This window comes from Fukomys damarensis, unplaced genomic scaffold, assembly GCF_012274545.1.
Source record: "Fukomys damarensis isolate Sample0158 unplaced genomic scaffold, DMR_v1.0_HiC HiC_scaffold_9, whole genome shotgun sequence".
Lineage (NCBI taxonomy): Eukaryota > Metazoa > Chordata > Mammalia > Rodentia > Bathyergidae > Fukomys > Fukomys damarensis.
In genome coordinates this window covers 7,369,606-7,388,472 of record NW_022900921.1, presented here as the reverse complement: position 1 = coordinate 7,388,472, position 18,867 = coordinate 7,369,606, and the positions used below count along the sequence as shown (strand labels likewise).

The 18,867-nt window shown below is 42.4% G+C and overlaps 1 protein-coding gene across 4 annotated transcripts in view; it reads right to left on the bottom strand.

Moving 5' to 3' along the window:
- The window catches only part of Gria1 (glutamate ionotropic receptor AMPA type subunit 1), a 303,361-nt gene that overhangs the window by 282,394 nt on the left and 2,100 nt on the right, over positions 1-18,867 (bottom strand). For 3 of the 4 annotated variants that reach the window (XM_033761584.1, XM_010639694.2, XM_010639693.2), the window contains exon 2: positions 17,206-17,343. In XM_033761584.1, the coding sequence (XP_033617475.1) occupies positions 17,206-17,343 (138 nt within the window). Of the gene's footprint in view, positions 1-17,205; positions 17,344-17,651; positions 17,952-18,867 lie in introns of those variants that run through there. The other variant, XM_033761583.1, reaches the window with a different exon arrangement.

The following is an 18,867-nucleotide window of genomic DNA, read 5'->3' as shown; positions in this document are numbered from 1 at the left end:
ATTAACTGTGTGTGTCGCATTGAAGATAATCATTCCAAGCTACCTCTTTTTAAAAATCGATGTGGGGCCTTTTTCTTAGTACAGTGCAGGTTCTGGGTGGTATTTCCTGGGCGGATGGTGGAAAGTAACTTACCCAGAACTGGCTATGTGGGACCAAAAAGAAACAAAGCAGAGCAGTGAGGCTGGGTGAGCCAAGTTGGCAAGTGTCCTGCCGAGAGTGCCAGTTCTTGTGAAACCATTGGCAATGCCGTGTGCTGGGGAAAAGTGTTCAGAGGACGGGCTCCAGAAATTGATGGCGAGCCCAGAAGAGTGCCAGGAGGCCCTGCCTGGTGGTCAGAAGTCTTGTAGTAGAATCACGACCCAGCCACTGAGTGACCGCAGATGAGTCCCTTGTACTCCCTGGGCTTCGTTTTGCCAAAATAAGATTAAACTCGGCATGGGATCTCTGGATATTAACAGACAATTCAACAAAAGGAGGGACTATTGAGTTTGGAAAATATGTACTGCACCCACTTTTTAGAAATTAACAAGACACATTAACATATCAAAAGTCTCTCAAAATCCTGAAGAATGGGAACCCCCTATTTTGTTTTACACATCATGAACTAGATTTGTGACCCTGTAACCTGGTGTCATCACTCACATCCCAAAGAAAACCTGTTAATATGCTGAGTATCAGAGGGTGCTTTGTTTCTTTTTCTTTTTCTTTTCTGCTACTGGGGATCGAATTTGGGTCCTTGCGCTTGCGAGGCAGGTGGCGGCACCACTGAGCTAAATCCCTGGCCCTGTTTGTTTGTTTTTTGTCGTACTGAAAATTGAACCCTTGGCTTTCTTACTGAGCTACATCTCTAGCTGTCTATTTTCTTACTTTGAGTCAGGGTCTCTCTCTCTAAGTCATCAGATTGCTCGAGCTGGGCTTGAACTTGGGATCCTTCTTCTGCTGCAGCGTTCTGAGACTAGGCATGTGCCACCAGATAGAGTTTAGAGCAACAGACTTCTAACAGGAAGCCCGCATCAGTGAGATGGCTCCTAAGGTGGTTTAGGAAGATAGATCCCCTATGGGGCCTCTTGTGAAGATATGTGGATGTTCTGTGTCATTAGACACCAGGTAGCTTTATAACTTTGTTCTTGCCAAGGATTATTCTAGTAACTACTCGATAAAACCATCCTTTTTTGGGTATAAAGAAGGATTTTGGAATATGGGTATAAAACCTTGTTATTCTGTGTCTTGAATATATTTTCCTGGTTTTCAAAGCCTTCCCTAGTCTGAAGCCAGCCTACATTTCAAATGTGTCTGCCAGGGCTCTCTAAAAACCTCATGCAAATCTCTAAAATCACTATGTGTACTCCTCACCACTTTCATAGCCAAAAAAGAGTTTAACCCATACAATCCCAAACCATCTCTGTTCACGGTTCCCGCCGGACCTGCCGAACATTTGTGAGCAAAGAGACATTAAACTAGAATCAGTAATCTCACTGAGGCAAAAAAAAAAAAAAACCCAAAATATACATTCCAGAACTTGTCTCAATTGCAGATGTTTTTAACAAGCCAGGTTCTGATTAATCCACGTACCCTAGCTTTCATTTTCTATAAGCAGTTCATTCCTCAAGCACATTAGTCAACGTGGCCCTGTATTGAGCTCCAGCAGAATTAGCTGTATATTTGGCTGCATTCAGTGTATTTACCTGTCATCTCCAAATAAGTGCAGGATAAATTTTAAATTTTATTGTATTATTTAAGGCAACTGACTCTAAGCAAGACCTGGAGAACTAATGAGAACACTCCTGGCAGGTGGTAAAAGGAAACAAGTGGCCAAGTGGCTCTATTTTGGGGTTTGTTGTTACTGTTGTTTTCAGATCAAAGGAACTTTAGATCTTGATATTTCCTAGCTAAATGACAAAATCCCATTCAGGGCATTTTGCTGTTCCACGTCCCTCATTTCAACAAGAACATTACCCTGGAGAGCATTTCGAAAGAAGCTTGTCATCACAGACAATTAAACTGGACAAATAATACTGAGCTGGATTTTTTGGTGAAGACCCTGGAGAGCATTTCGAAAGAAGCTTGTCATCACAGACAATTAAACTGGACAAATAATACTGCCCCCATATTGGGCACTTACTTTACACCAGGTCTTATGCTAAGCACTTTCCAAGTTTATTTCCTTCAATACCCACTACGCCAAGAGGAAAAAGTTATCGCCACTTCACAAAATAAGAAACCAGGGTTTTGAGAGGGTAATTTATAAAGACCCCTCAGGATCCCAAGTTAGGCAAGGAGAAGTCCTTCCTCCCAGCTGCCACACCACTCTGGAGAGGTTTACCGGGCAGCTGTCCTACGCAAACACATATTTTCTTAGCCGCCTGTCCTCAAAGAGCTGAGAGGGTCTCAGTAGTAGAAAGGTCTTTCCTCAAAAACAGAAGGTAGAGAGTGCAAAGGGTCAATAAAAATAGTACAAAAAAGGTAGCTAGTAAAATAAAGGAAAAAGAAATGGGTTCTTGCTGAAGGATTGAGGAGCAGGTCCACAGCACAGGGATAATAGCTGATCACATAACCTCTTTTATTGTCCAAGATGCCATCATCTGACATCTAGACTGCTCCAGGAGCCTCGTTGTGGTGAATCTCCTCTGCAGTACAGTGGATTATTTCTAGAGAGTTATACATTATTCCCTTTGCCATGGGACTTCATCATTTTTCATAGAAGGCAGTGTATATTTTTCTCTTTCACCAGTATGACTTACTCGGACCAGTGGAGTACTACAGAGCATGACACAGCAGAGGATACAAATATGTTTGCATGGGGAGACAGAGCTTCTGGAACCCCTGTGATCCCCATGGGAGGAGTGAATCTTTTTGTAGCTGCCTCCTGACTGTCACTCCTCGAAGACACACAAGACAGACCTAAATCCTCCTGGAGTCCAGCAGATCCAGCCTAGAACAGGTGCCAGATGAGCTAGCTCATCGGAAGACTATGATCATTGAAAATAAAAAAAGGTTTGCTTATAAACCACTGAAATTTTGAAATTATTTGTTACTCAGAAAAAAAAAACTGGCTCATACAAAGTATTTTCCCATCCATTTTTTTTTTTTTTTTTTTTTTTTTTTTTTTTTTTTTTTTTTTTTTTTTTTACTTCTCCCTTCTCCATGGGGAGTTGTGATTATCTTTTAAAAATTAAATCATATAATCTGTCCACAAGTTTAAAGCCCAATAATAATTTTATTGGATTTAAAATCAATTTCAATTTCTTATCCTGGCTTACAAAAATACCTGTCTAACTCTTTTCCTTGGAATGCTTTCACACTATCTTTCTGGTTTTTCAAATGTATAAACTCATATTTTTAAAGCCAGGAGACTTCATCTTCTTTTTTCCTGGAAAATTTCAGAGTCGAGATCTGTGCTGATGTGATAGTCACTAGCCCCATATAGCTACTTAAATTAAAATTAAATAATCTTAGCGATTTAATTTACTTAGTCTTACTACAGATTTCAAATGTGTAATGGGCATATGTAACCAGTTAGCGCCCAATTAAACAGCACAGATACAGGATGGCTCCCGTCCCTATACAAAGTCCTGTCAGTTCTAACAAGGCTCGATTAAAACATCACCTGTTCAGAGAAGTCTCCCCTGACCATCCATCTAATGTCTCTCTCTTAAGAGCTTCACTTGTTTAGCAGAGGTTAAACCTTCATACAGTTGTGGATGCCCTTGTCTTCCTCTTAAAATACGGGAAAGTTTTCATTCCTGCCTATAAACAGTTTTGATGGAACCAATGAGAACTGACTCTCTAGCTTCCTCTTCATCTTAAGACCGGTGGCTATGTTTGTAACATTTAATATGTATCCTACATCATTATATTCGCTTTCCCCAGAATCTCCACCCTGAGAAGACCAGGACTTTGTGGATTTTATTTTCTGCTGTATGCCCAGAGAGGGGATGTGGAGTAAATATTAGCCAAATAATTGGATGAACTGTTAGCAGTTGGTGGCGAGGACTTTGCTAGGTGGAGGCGGTAGTGTGAATAAAAGCAAAACGGTGAGAGACTGAGAAATATACTTGTGAGGACTCTGGATTACCTGGGTTAGCTGGAACACACAGTGTACAGTTAGATATGTCTGAAGAAGGAAGCAGACTGAGATCATGGCATCAAGTATTATAGTATGATATAGTAAGGAGGGTTGCCACCAATGATTTTTTGGGATAAGTAAGGTTCAGGACCGGAAGTAGTCTTCAAGAAATTGATCTACCAGCTGTGAAGGGAGTGGATTATGCTGTAGGGTGACTAGGCAGAAAGCTAAAGCCGTACTCCATTGAAAAAATAAGAAAAACAGGGACAGTTTCAAAAGTCAGAGTAGGGATGGAACCAACATATCGCATGTTGCAGGTGGAGAGTGTGACAGGGCCTCAGCACATGAGCCAGACACTCCTATTTCGAGCCCACGTGACTCACCAGAAATAGAGTAAAGCAGGGCAATGAATTTTACAGGGCAGATGCCCAGTTTTGGTATTGATATGTTGAACTAAAAATGTAGAGTCCAGAATCTTGAGGAAAGGGCAGACACATGGGTGGGAAAAGGAGTTGAAAGAGTCCGTAATCAGAGAAACCCTAGTAGACGAGGTGGGTAGAACACAGCCTTACAAAGCTTGGGTACCTGGTGAAGGGCGTGAAGACTTCTTTTGGCCTCAGGCTACCAGACACAAGGATAGAATGGGATTTGCTACTGAGAAATCCATCCATACCCCAAGAAGTGGTCATTAGGGTAAAGAGAGGAGAAAGTATATGTGAGGGGCTTCTGAATGATCAGAGGAAGGAAGAAGAGCAAGTCAATGAAGTCCCAATTAAGCAGCTTTCAACTGCTGATGAAGTACCTGGACTTAACTGCATGTGGACCCTTACAACCCTTCCACCCCAATTCTGCTTCTCAGTGTCTGGAAGGAAGACTAGACAGAGAGCTCTCATAATCAGATATTTCTGCCCTCCCTTGAGGCTATAACACCTCCATGGCCTTTCCCAGATAAGTAAGAGACACTGGACCTAACCCTGTTTGCTCAAAAGAGACTCTTTCCTATTTAGATACATCAATTAGCAAATGGAGTTTGGCATAGAGCTAAGATGAAGTCCTTCCATGTACCATTTCCTTCACAAATAATTTAAATCTCAGACTTGTTTTTATAATTACACACTTGGAAAGGGATCTAGAAGTCATCTAATTCCTTCTTTATGAAAGAATGAACACACACACACAGACACACACACTTATCCGTGTAAACAGATACTCTCGACCCTACTGGAACCATGACGAGAAGCACAGCCAGTTCCCTCACCTCTCTGTTGGGAATGCTCTAGGAACTTCACCCTCTGCCTGCCAGGCTCAGTGGCTTCTGAAACCTTTGGCCATCCAGCTTTGGCAGCAAGTACATCTTTGCTAGCCCTTCATTTTCAAATTTGACAGAGTAGAGAGAAGCCAGTGCATGCTCTAAGATGGCCAAGTGACCCAGTTTACAGGGTGTTATCTGGGGTACCTCTTCTCCCCTCTCTAGACTGAGATTCTGAATAAAAATTGCCCATGGGGCTGGCTTTTTACATTCCACAGGGCAGCTTACTCTTTTTCAATGTTTATGTCTGAGTTAAAAATCGACTTCCTTGTAGAAACCTTGTTCGCGCACCTCACCTAAAGCAGGTGATTTTCTCTACCATAACGACTGTGTTGTCTTATGCTATTTTCTTTCGGATCCTGGTAATGATATTTTCTTAACATTTGTAAATGTATTTATTGTCTGTCTCCCTAACTAGAATACATGCTTCACAGAGACAAGGGTGGTATCATTCTCCAGTGTTTCTCCACGACTAAGTGTGGAATATACAGTGGTTGCCTATCCTGGTCAGTTATTGCTATAGCACAAAGCAGCACCAGATTCACATACAGCTTTTCCTCTGATATTCCTGGGTCAGCAAGTCAGGTGGGACAGCTCTGCTTGAGACTGTAGCTTGCTGGTTTTCTGGACATAATTGCTGCTTATATTTCCCTGTCTTCAGGGTGTCTTAGCAGTGTCTCTGGGGCATGTTTATTCTCGTAGCTTCTGCTTGAAACTTGCCTGTCAGTATCCAAAATGCCAAAGCAAGTTACATGATGAAACATAATAGTAATGCATTGGGGAAGTATTCCCATGGAGAATTGTCAAATAATAATCCCATCTCCCACAGTGCTCCATAAATGTCAGTGATTGACTAAATGAATGTCACTTGACCTTTTTAGCTATACCACTTTTCAGCCATTACAACCCTGTGCCTCATCAGTGTTAGTTTTAGAATCTCCATCCATTGTAAATCCATAACCTAATGTGAAAGAACTATGCCGCTCTGTTCACGATGGACAGGAACCAGCTTAAGAGCACTGCCTGTTTAACGGAGGTTAAGGCCTCTTTCATTTGATTCTGGCTCCCCCGTCCCGCCTCATCAGGCACGGGGAAGGTTTCATTCCTGCCAAGAACCAGAGGGGATGGAATGAATTAGAAGAACCTACCATCTGGTGGTGTGGGTTTATCAGATTTGCAGCCAAGATTCCCACTGGGGTGGTTAAAGAGTTTGTGTACAATAGCTTGAGTGACTGGAGCATGAAGTGCCTTGGTCACCGGGAGAGAGTATAGGTAGCTCGGTACCGTCAGGTATCTTAGGACTGAAGGCCCATCCCACTGTCAGATGGTCTGGAGGCGCCACCCCCAGGCCCATCTATGTGCACTGACAGTACCTTCTAAGACTGTTTCACAAGCATCGGTTGGCTCTGGCTGGGCAGAGATTAACAGAGACTTTTCATAGCTCCAATAAATCCATCAGCCTGAATTTCAAACCTTTTGCCTGCCTTGCTTCTCTGATCTGGCCTTACCCACCAGAATCCCTTGTGTGCTTCTCGTGGTGGCTGCTCTGGCCTTAGCATGGTGACCCTCATTCTGCATTGGTTTTTCTTCAGCCTCTAAATTTTTCCTTCTAAAGAGTTGGGCAATGGAAAGACAACAATGTTATTTTGTCTACTGAGCATCCAGCCTCCCTTCATTTGGAGATGGGACTCTGATTTCCTTTGGGGAAACTAATCCTTCCCAATGTCCATATAGTTTGCGTGGATAATCATTTGGTCCTTCTCACTACCTCAAGTTCTGCGAAAGAACATTTGATGGACCAAAAAGACTACAGAATTCTGACCACTTTGTTACATTCTGAATGGGGCACGTGGCCTCGGTTTTATTCAGTGACGTGAGTCCCAGGACTTCTGCACACATGATAAGAAAGAGAAGTTCCTTCTCCAGGGGACCCTGAGCTGGGAAGGTGAAGACTGGCAATACTGGACTTGCACGTGTAGCACAAATGTGCCAGACAGACAGTAAGGAAAATTAGAGAAAGCCTAAATCTAAGTCTCAGTTTTGATGCATAATTCAAATCCTAGAATTCAGCTATATCCCTAATCAGAACTATGCAGGTAATTAGGTTTCTATGACTTGCTACTAAAGAGTTCTGACTGCTTTTTGCCAAAATGGGGTTGACCTTTTGTCCCTATAAACAATGATTTCTTAAGCCACAGGCACTGTGTGACCTACAAAACTGAGTCCATTCTTGTAGATTGAATCATAAGTGAAAAAAAAAAATGCTTTCAGATTTAGTATTGCTATATATTTGGACCCGGGATAAACCTAGCTTTAGGACTTCAATTTTCTCCATCCACAAAATAGATTTATTCATAGATAATGACCACCCTCATAGGAAAACACTAAAGATTAATTAGTCACATTGTATTTATGGTGCATTTATGTTAATAGATAAGAAGCCTGGTTAATTATATTACCCTACATTTGCCTAGCACTTCTGATTTTTCAAAGCTCTTTCATGTAAGTAATGGCATTTGCTTTTTAATAACCCCAAGAAGCTAGTGTTATAAACCCATAGTTATATATCTGCAGACTAACTGGACACAAAGACTTAGCAAGGTCATACAGCAAGTTTTTGTCAGAGTTGGCAAAGAGTAAGTTATCTCAAATCCTGCATACACTAATTAAACTACTAAATATCTTGAAAATTATTCTTTGGATCTAAAAATGCTCTTAAAGTCAGAAAAACATATGCAAATCTTTAAAAAATATTAGCATAATAATCATAGCACTTTTTTTAAAGAGAAAATTTCCAAATAAACTACACATCCTATAACAGGATGTGGCTTATATAGATTAAAGTATAGATGTACAGTGGGCTTAAAAACGTCATTAAAATTAATGTGAAATAGTTAAAGTAGCATAAATGTAATACTAAATAAAAGTTATATTACAAATAAAATATAAATAAATCTATTAATTTTTAAGTTAATATGGTCAGAAGAAATAAGAAATTTATCTTTAGTCTTATAATTACCTAAGTCTTGTGTGGTGTCTGTGTTTCCATGGTTTTCTATATGACATTTTTACTTATGTACACACAATGATAACTATCGTCAAAAAGTTATTTCCATCCTTGAGGTTTCACATAATGAACATCCCAAAACAGTCTTAACTACTGGCTGTCAATTCCATTAGATTCCTGCTGCCTCATGAATTCTAGTTCTGACTGCGCCCTTAGAGAGATGGACCTAGAGCTCCCTTGTGTTCTTTGGACAGCAGGCAAGGACCCACCAACATCACAGGGGCAGGTCGAGATGGAAAGAGATGTCCAATAACCCCAGGGGTCTGCACGCTTCAGCTGAGGCTGGTACGATTCAGTACAAGCTCCTGAGAAGTGGAGAGGGCTATAGGAGGAACAGAGAAAGTATACACAGACCCAAGGGAGGAGGGCCGCTGTCACTGGAGGAGACCCGCATGAAGGCAGTGGAATCTGGAAAGCCCTCCCAGCCTGTGTGTCTAGGGATGGAACAAGAAACACTCAAAGCCCTTGAGCTTCCTAAGAATTTCCTCCTCTACAAAAAGTAGAGAGTAAAAGTTCATACATCATGGTGTTTTATTGACTGGAAAGTTGACTTAAAACCGTCACTCGGTCCTTCTCACCATAACTATGTATGGTTAATCTTACTATTACCTTCTTTCTTTATTAGTACATCTTTGCCTTACATAATGGTTGCACTGTGGGAAGTTGGTAGTTGTACATAACACCGCTCAGTTCTTTTTCGACCCCTTCCCCGCTCCTCTCCGTCCTCCCCATTCCTCTGTCTCATGGTTGAAAGAAACTGGGGTTCAAAAGTGACTCACCTTGCATTACCCTTGCAAGGCTGATGCATCAATGGCAGAACCAAGCTATGGACTGGAAACTCTGTGTTTAGGACATGGAAGCTTAACCCTCTGTAAGGGCCCTTTGTGACCGCAGTTCACAGAGTTGGAATCAGCTTTCAATTTGACTTACGTCTGGATTTCACCCTTATCACTCTCCGGCTTCACTATAATACCCATCCCTAGGAACTTAGAGCACAGTCTGCTGGAACTCATAGTGTCTAAGTCTGAATGAAAAAGCAATCGCTCAAGATTATTCTTGTCGACACCGTTGGTGGTATGTAATTTGCAACTTTCATTGATTCATTGATTTGTTCATTCATTCACTTAGTACCGCTGGACCCTGCTCTGTGGTGGAGACTAAGAGGAAGTCGAAGAAAACAAGGCCGTTAGCCTTAAGTTGCTTAGTGTAGTCGGGAAGATGAGGCAAGGGTTAGGTGATGAAACCTAGGGTGGAACACTGATGATTGCTATGAGGATGGTACAGAGGAATCAGGCAGAGGAAAGTATAAACATGAGAAAGTTCCTGACCAGAGGCTAGAATTCCCAGGCAGTTTGTAGGTCCAAGTGAAGGAAAGCAGAAGTATTAATATGAGCTGTAGAGTCCCATATGACCGATAGCCACGATTCCTTTGCATACGTGTGCCTGGTGATGAGATGAGTGGGGGAACCAGATGATTCCCTGCTGCAGACAGAGTCATGGAAACTCAGGCCCTGCCGGGAGTCAGACTCCTCTGGTATCTCCAGAGACACCCACGGGCACACACAGCCACATCCCACAACAGCATCTCACCCAGACGCCACCATCAGCTTCCCTTCCCCGGCATCTGTCCTTACCCTCTGCCCATCTGCCAGACTCCATCCCAAACTGGTGAGAGAAATAAAGGAATGCAAGCCATTGCCAAGCAAGCCCAGGGTCTCCAGGCAACGTGAATGTGACAGAGTGCTCTCAAGCATCTAATTCCTGTTGAGAAAACAAAACTCTAAACATGGTGCTTTTCTGCTGAATACTTTTCAGTGGGTTTCCTGTGGTTTAACATCCACAGCGAGCACGGGTGCTTGCCATCTCTTTCAGACTCACACTTTCCCCTGTTGCCTGTACCAGGCTTCTGCCGAGGAAGCTCCTAGAATCTTCCTCCTGTTCCCAGCACTACATCAGCAAAAGTTCTCGTTGTGAGCTTGAATGCCTATTCATGCCCCTGCCTAGAGGGGGTTCCTTTGTAAAATATGCTTTCATAGAATCATGGCCCTTTCTTTCAGATCGTTTGTCACAACTTATAATGATATAGTCATTTGTGCAATTATTTGACTCATATCTGCATCCCCAGCTTGCTGGTTAGCTCCATGAGCCCAGGGCTGCTTTCTGATTTTGAATTTTTGAATATCAAATTTGCTGAGGCCCATAGTAGGCTTGATGTTCAAGCACATGTGGACAAAATGTGTCCTGGTTACTCAACTTGGAGAGGCAGGGAGGGAGTAGAGCTTTGCTTGGGTTCTCAGCTTGTTTGGAAACCTTTCCCAATCAAAGGTTATAGTAGAGTTTCCTCTATCCCTGGACCTTCCGTATGCCATCAGCATAAAAATGTAGTTCTGGAAGGATTCTCATAGACTATGTGCTTCATTATATCAATAGCATGAAGGTGCAGGGGCTCTTTTCCAAAGTCATACCTGAACAACTCAAGAAGATAGTTTAATCTTTGAATCCATATGTTTAAATTCCAGGTCAGCGTATACTTTTTACTGCACCAAATTTGGTACATCTATGTCCTGCATGCCTTTGTAATTGCAGCTCAAATGTCCTTGTTTGATGAAATCTAGATTCCTCCACCAAGTTTTCTTCCCCCCTCTGAATACAGAAGTGTGTGTGTGTGTGTGTGTGTGTGTGTGTATGAGAGAGAGAGAGAGAGAGAGAGAGAGAGAGAGAGAGAGAGAGAGAGAGACAGAGACAGAGGGAGCAAGAGAGACAGAGAGAGCAATTGGGGGGAATTGAGATTGAGTCTTTATGAAGAGAGAGAGAGAGAGAGAGAGAGAGAGAGAGAGAGAGAGACAGAGAGACAGAGACAGAGGGAGCAAGAGAGACAGAGAGAGCAATTGGGGGGAATTGAGATTGAGTCTTTATGCCACATTTTTGTTGTTTATGCCTGTTTCCACTAAAAGCACCTGGGCCCCTTAAGGGGAGAATCAATGCCTAAAACATTTTATCTTCATCAATTTATAGTGTGATTCCTTGTAACAGCAAATGTATTTCATCTCTTGCATCAAGTCTGGCCAATTTGTATTAGTTGCTTAGAATACTGTGGTGAAAGGGAATCTGAGGTCATGTGTAGATTCAATGGGAAAGTATTCTGGGATCAATGAAGGCTTTCTGCAGGGATAGGGGAGGGGAGAGCGAAAGTACATATGCCCCATAGAAGGCAGTAATAAAAGTGCTTTGAATGAATGAATGAACAAAGAAATGAATCTTAACCATTTTCCGAATGTTTTACATGACTGCTTTATTCTGAGCCTCCGAGAGGAAAGTAGCAATCTCACCGATGCTGCAGCACCGATGCCTTTAGCCAGAGGAAGAAATGTTTACAAAGACAGAAAAGCTGATGATCATCAATATTATAATAAGAATCATCGACAGAGTCATGTACCTGTATCAAACACCTCTATTTCTTGAAGTGAGGGCAGAGGTGAAAATGGAGGAGCCAAAATCAGATTTTAACATCAACTGAGGAAGTTTAAGAATCTGACATAGAATCAAAGACCTCAAGACTGGCTTCAAATACTAAGGTTCCAATTGATTGCATAACGTAAAAAAGAAACAGTCTCCCCTAGTATCAGTAGTGCTGCTATAAAATGGACATAATAACCTTTAAGGATTGTTATGAAAATTAAATAAGGCAGCATGTGTAAACTATCTAGAACATAGTAAGTCTTCAAAATAACGTTTCTTTATTTCATCACCCACCAGCTGTGATTCTCTTTGTTGCTGTATTTAGACTAGTTTTTTTTAAAGAACAAGAATCCATATTCTTTTGTGTCCTGTGCTATTTGTTACAGAGGGAATGCTGAAATGAATTAAGAAAATACTGGATGGTAAAAGATAGAACTCAGGTGTGAGCAGATTAGCCTATTGATCCAGTGACAGTGGCCATGCATATCGTAGGAAGTAGTGAAGTGATGACTTTAGTAAACTTGTATGCCTTATATTAAAAGAGAGGAGCACTTCTAGGTTTTAGATAATACAAACTGAATAGCAGTGTGGGCCCAGGGTTGCTTAATGCCATAGGTAGAAGCCACAAATCTGGATTTTTGTGCCGCATTTTAAAAAGGATTGCACAGGTCCAACAAAACAAGTCTATGGGCTGTTAGTCTGCAACTCTGAAAACGATGCGCCAAGAAGCCCTCTGTCTCTGGCCAGGGCCTCAAGACCCATTAGAATTCCCCTGAGCTGCTTAAGGAGGTCCATGACAGAGTCTGTCCCATGTACCAAGGGATGCTGCGGGATCACCTGACTCCTGGAGACACTTGTTTATTTGTCTGAGGGGCCATTTCCAGGTGTGCTATGTGACACCAAACCGTAGATATTCACGGTCTTGCTGAATCGACAGTAGGCAGAACAAATCTATAAAGACACACAAGCACCAAGTGGGACAAGTCACCCAGGGCAAACTCAGTGCTTCTGGGGGCCAGCAGGTGGTAGAGAAAATGAGATAAGTGAGCTACATGGGAAGTGGGCCGTGCAGGTGGGGCTCGGCCTGTGCAGACCAGCAAACTGAGGCTGTGTGGACCTGAGGCCCAAACGGCGTGTCCTAGTTTGGATACGAAATTCCAAACTTCTTATGCACAGTGTAGACCCAAAGCATCCATCCCTGTGCTAAACTGGCTTGTGGGTGGCCATGTGGCGACCTTTTCTACAGCACACGAGAAATGCCAAGTGCGAAGCCCACTGGGGGTCAAGGCTGGGCCAAAACAAGGGGAAGTATTCTTCTTGCACGAGCCATTCTCTCTGCCCACAGGGCGCTTGCCTCTTCTCCTTTGCTGCCCTGACTTTATTTCCTGGGAAACTTCTGATTGGCATTACAACTCAATTCCCTATTCCATCTGAAAGGCCAGTTCTGTGCCTTAACGTCCCTAACACACCATACGAATTGCTGCAATAGTACTCACAGCCTTATGTTTGCATTTTCTCTTTATAGGACAGTCTATCTCACTAGGGCAGGAAATGCAGCTGTTTTGCCTGCTTTTCTCATACTTAACATCATCCCTGGGTTTGGATAAGGGCTCAAAAATGCTTACTAAACAAAAGGAAGACTTTTAGATAAAAGGGTTTCCTAAAGTGTGATGCCCATACCATTTACTACAAAATCCTTTTGGGGCCTGCTCTTGAATATTTTGATCGAGGCAGTAGTGAGTCTACCTCTGAGTCTTGCTTTAAACAAGCTCCCTGGGTACATACAATTCATTTTAAAGACCTCTGAGCTAAACTCCAGGCCTCGCTAGGAAAGAGGCTACATGGCGTGAGCTCTTTCATTCCCAGCATCTGGCACAGTGCTCGGTGTAGATGTTCAGCCTGTATCTGCTGAGTGAGGGAGGGAGCGAATGGATGAGCAGATGAGGAAGGAGACTCATGAGTGAAAAGTAAGGCCTAAGTTGCCACAATTCACAGACTCGATGTTGGGACTCCAATCAGAACTTCATTCATTTCTTTCTTTGTACCTACCATGGAGGCACCAAGATAGACGGAATAATCTGGCCAGGAAATAACCTTCTCTATGGACACCTTCCCCCACCCCTGCCCTCGTAGCTTAGAAGAGTGTTCAGAGGATATCCCAAGACATCTGGGTGGGAGGTTCAACTTTACCCCTTAATGATGGCGGACAAAAAGAGCCCGAAGGGTTGAATGCAAAACATACAACAAACCATCCCCTTGGCTAGTGATACTAGTAAAGCTTTTCTTCCATCTTTCCTACATCTTTACCCTGTAACCTTCACCTTCATTTTCAAATCCCTGGTTGTGAAACAGCAACTAGGAACTATTCCTGTTACACTTCATCTCTCTTCCCTTCTCCACCCTCTGGTGGAAGGATAACGAATAGCAAAATACACGGGGGTGGGGGAAATCAAATGACAGCAAAAATTAGGGAATAAACACAAATATTTGGCATTTTCTGGAGACCGATGTAGTTAATTTAAGCTAATTACCAATCCTTATTTTTTAAAAGTATGCAAAATTGCATTTGAAAAGCATACTTTATTTGGTTTTCCATACGTGATTATTTAACCCATTCTGCCCCAGACCACTGCACTCCCTTTGCTGTTCTTGTTCAGTTGGAATCAGAGCAGATGTGCAGTCTTCCCACCCCCGTGGACCACAGCGCATGTACTCAGAGAGGGATCCCTAATTTTACATGAGTGCTAACGAAGACTACTCAGGGGAGGCCAGGAATTACACCATAACTGCTTCAGCCCCTTTACCCAAGAAACTAAAAGCCTAAGCATAAAATAACCTGACCGCTTCTTAGAAAATCCCTATGCCAAGTGTCACCCACTGGATGGCAGGCTCCTTGAGAGCCAGAGCATTTTATCACCTCTGCATTTCCAAAGTCCCTCTCAGTTCACAGCTTTGAAGAAACAGTTACAGAATAGCCAAATGAACAAGGAAGGCATGCCTGGAAAGCTGTACCCTAGGATACGACAGGCGTTAAGTTCAAGAACCCAGTCCATCTATTCCAGATCCACTGACTGTAATGGATAACAATGACCGTGCCATACTGCTACCTCCCTAATGAATAGCTAAAGAGACCGTTAGGGATCGGGTCATAGGTTGTGAAGATGATGGTTTACAAACACCACATTTTGCCTTTGAACATTTCCTTCTACTTTTGTGTTTTATTATCTTTTCCTGCCAGTCAACATCTTGACACTTGGAAAGCAGTTAACATCTCTCTCCATCAGCCTCTGCTGTAGACATGTCTCCGTGAATACACAAGCTAGCCATTTGTTCTTCTTGATTCCGAGCAACCAAGCCTTGAGTAATGAACCCCTCTGAGAATACTGAAAAAGTTACGGATACTCTCTCCAGGAAATATACTAATACTTCTATGCATATGCAAAAGATTATACATAATCCCATCTCCAGAGACCCTAGTCTGAGGCATACAAAAAGGAATGGGAGGTTATCCGATAGTTACATACCTACTCTATATTATTCTGGGTTTTCAGGAGGATGGCTTCAGAAACTATATTCAACAGTTAAACTTTAGCACTTTTTAAAGGGTAGTGAACAACTAACTCATTGGAGTAGATTTTTAATCTTAGCATTACCAAAATGTGGCATTTCTGTTTTGTTTTTCAATGGCCTATTCCTATGCAAAATTACCACTATGGTTTGAAAATCTATCAGTGCTTCTTAGTTGCTTTTTCAGGCCACTGTTTTACAAGACCTCAAATATTCCCTTTCACTTCTTGATAACCACACAATAGCTGATTAAGTTGCTATAAAGATGACTGTACCTATCACAGTGCCCAGGAACGTGCACCTTGAGGTCACCAGAGCACCATTTATTTCCCAAGTGACCTTGTAAGTTACATAACCTGTTGCTGCCTCAGTTTCCTCAGGTGTAAATTGAGGTTTCATAGAGTTCGCCATAACGTTCCTGTCAGGATTCAGGGAGCTAACATATGAAAAGCAATTAGTGCATTTCATGGACTGTGGCCAATGTTTAATAAATGGTAATGAATGCTGCTGTAAATGTCTATAAAATGCTTATCATGGTTCTTGATGCATAGTAAGTCCCGAATAAATGCAATCTGGCATAATTGTAATTCTTGCATTCATGTCATCATCTTATGAGCAGTCCTAGGAATAAGGAGAATTCTGAATTCTCATTTTGAGACTTCAAAGCCTAGTCAGTTCAGATCTTTGATCCCGCAATGTGGGGAATGTAGGAAGGAGATGAAAGACCTGGCCTGTGCCTTCAACCATCCACAGCCCAGCCGGAGTCCCCATGCCAATAGTAGCAATCTAAACCAGTGGTGCCAATTCAACCTAGTTTTGATTCCCCACCTGTTCTTTCTTGCCCCCTCTGCTTACCCTTTCCTGCTGTGAATTCCTAGGTGAGCTTAATTCAAGGAGGGCAAATGTCTCTACTGATTAATTCTTATACTTTCATCTGACATAAAGTAGCAATCATGCAGCCAGCAACATGAATTTCCTTTTCAGTCTTAGTTGCCAGCAAAACTCAGAATAGCGTTTGTTGCTCACATTTTATAATGTATTCGGTTTTGATAGCACTGATACATCAGTTTTTCGTGAAGTCACTTCTGTTCTCCTTTCTGCCTAAAGGCTGTCTTATAAACTGCGTAAACTTTTCAGACTTTTTTTTTTGTCTGAAACAATTCATTAAACATGTTTTAATGAATCTGCCACTTCGAGCCATTTTGGAAATAATTGGGGCACCACTTTTAGCAATTATTGGTCACTTGCAAAAGTAGGAAGCCAGGTATCCAACTTCTCATCTACCTTTTTCTTTTTCTTTTTTTGGTCTGGCTATCAGAATATTTTTCTCCTTTTACCTTTTAGACTGAAATGGCTTAAGAATTTTAAACACATTCTGCTAAACTCAGAACCTTTCATGCTGTACCTGTCAGAAGTTTTCAATGTGTGAAGATCTCTCAGCTGAACTAGAAAACCTCAGTAAGGTGGAGGAGAGACAGTCCACCCGAGTACCCATCAGCCTGGCATTTAAAGTTAGCTGACAGTGAAAAAGCAAACACATTCCATGAAGCATAGCAGGATCTAAATACCAACTGCTGGAATCACTCAAAAAGCTCTGCAAATGTTTCTTGGAGGGCTTTCTCTTATGAAGACAAATGACAACTCAAGTCATTTTTGCAGCACTACCACCTACCCACAGGCCCTCTTTTCGCTGGGCTAGCGAGAAAGAAATCTCAGAAATAGAAGCAATTACTTACATCTATAGGTCATCTCAAAGCTGTCGCTGATGTTCACAATATCAATCTGGGGGAGCAGCTTTGGGGGCTCCGTGAGTTGCGACAAAGCAAATCTAAAAGCAGCATGTTCCTGTGACTGCTGGTTTGGAAATAGTCCCCCTGTGAGGAAAGGAAATGAGACATGGTGTCTGGGCTCCAGACAGGTTTTAGTTCTCAAGGACCCACCCCAGACCAGGCCTTGTTTGTCCCATGCCAAAGTCACTAATTGTCGTTTTTAGTGGTAGGAATGAGTTCAAATAGACTCAACTGGATGCTGAGGCTTAGCTTCTGCTGATCAGCTTGTGCGTGACAGCGCCCCTAACATCTATGCCTCTGCTCAAACCTCTACTTGTGCACCCTTCAGTTCAACTAAGGGCAGAGAAAGCAGCCCAGTGGCGTTTCTCTCCCCCTTCCCTTGGGCAAATCACCTAGGAGTCGGTGTTCTTCTGCCCACATCTAATTTGTCTCTGGTGGGCTCCATCTCTCATCACAGAGCCTTCAGGAAGTGGGTGCCTGTAAGTACTGCAAGGTGACAAATTCTAGGTCTGGGACCTTGTGGGCTTCTCTGTATTGTAACTATTTGATTTGATGTTTTCGATCTTCGGCAAGACCTGTATGCCATTTAACTATTCTCTTGCCTCCAGAGTTTATTATTCGTTTTCCCTGAAAACTCTTCATTTTCTGCGAGTAGCATTTTAGTGTTTGGCTTCTTTCATCGTTCATGTCCCCAGCTACCTAGCAATGACTTGTTACATAAGGGATTACCATTGTGTGTTTGTGTGGCAGAATCTTGTGCTTCAAGGATGTGGGGTCTTGAGAATGTCAAGAGGTACAAACATTCTTTTCCCACAGAGAAAGCCCAGAAAAGCTGCCTCTCGAGGCTCTTGTTCCAATAAAGAAGAGTACAGGGCTTACCTATATATTTACTGTGAACACATAAGTGAACTGAGATCAATTTCCGTGAATTAAAACCGGTTATTTGTAGAGACTGAACTATAATGAATATTTACCGGGAAGTTTATCTCAGATCCTACAGGAATCACAGTCCCAATGTAATGCACTTCTAACTTCGGATCCAGAGGGTGCGCATTCATTTTTAAGGACAACAACAAGAAAATGGATTACAAAGCTTTTGGAGGAGATCTTATTAGTAGAATCAAGTGCGTGCCCTAATGGCGGTGATGCTTTCAGCATTTGTTGTACAATTTAAGAGTTGTCTTTTGTTTGAAAATAGCAACAGTGATTTTGTCCTTTGAACAAGCCAACTGGGACTAAATACGATGGAGCCCCTGCTGTGCCACATGAGTAAACGTAGCACATAAGCTTTTCTCCGTTCATTGATACCCATGATGGCACACAGATACATCCAGTTAGTTCATGCATCCCCAGGCAAGCAGTTACAGTCAGCAGACTGTAGACAATGCATAAGTACTAACATGAACACTTCCCTGCGTAAGAGCAAGTGATTTTCCTGGAGTCCATATGCTGTCGTCCTTTTAAAGAGTAACAACAACAACAACCAAAAATCATTCTCCTTTCTGACGCTCCACCCTCCCTTCCCAGATGACCACACCCCAGACATCTCTCAGGCCCCTTTCTCCTCCTCAGCAGTAAATGAGAGAGCTGCGGGGGGGGGGGGGGGGG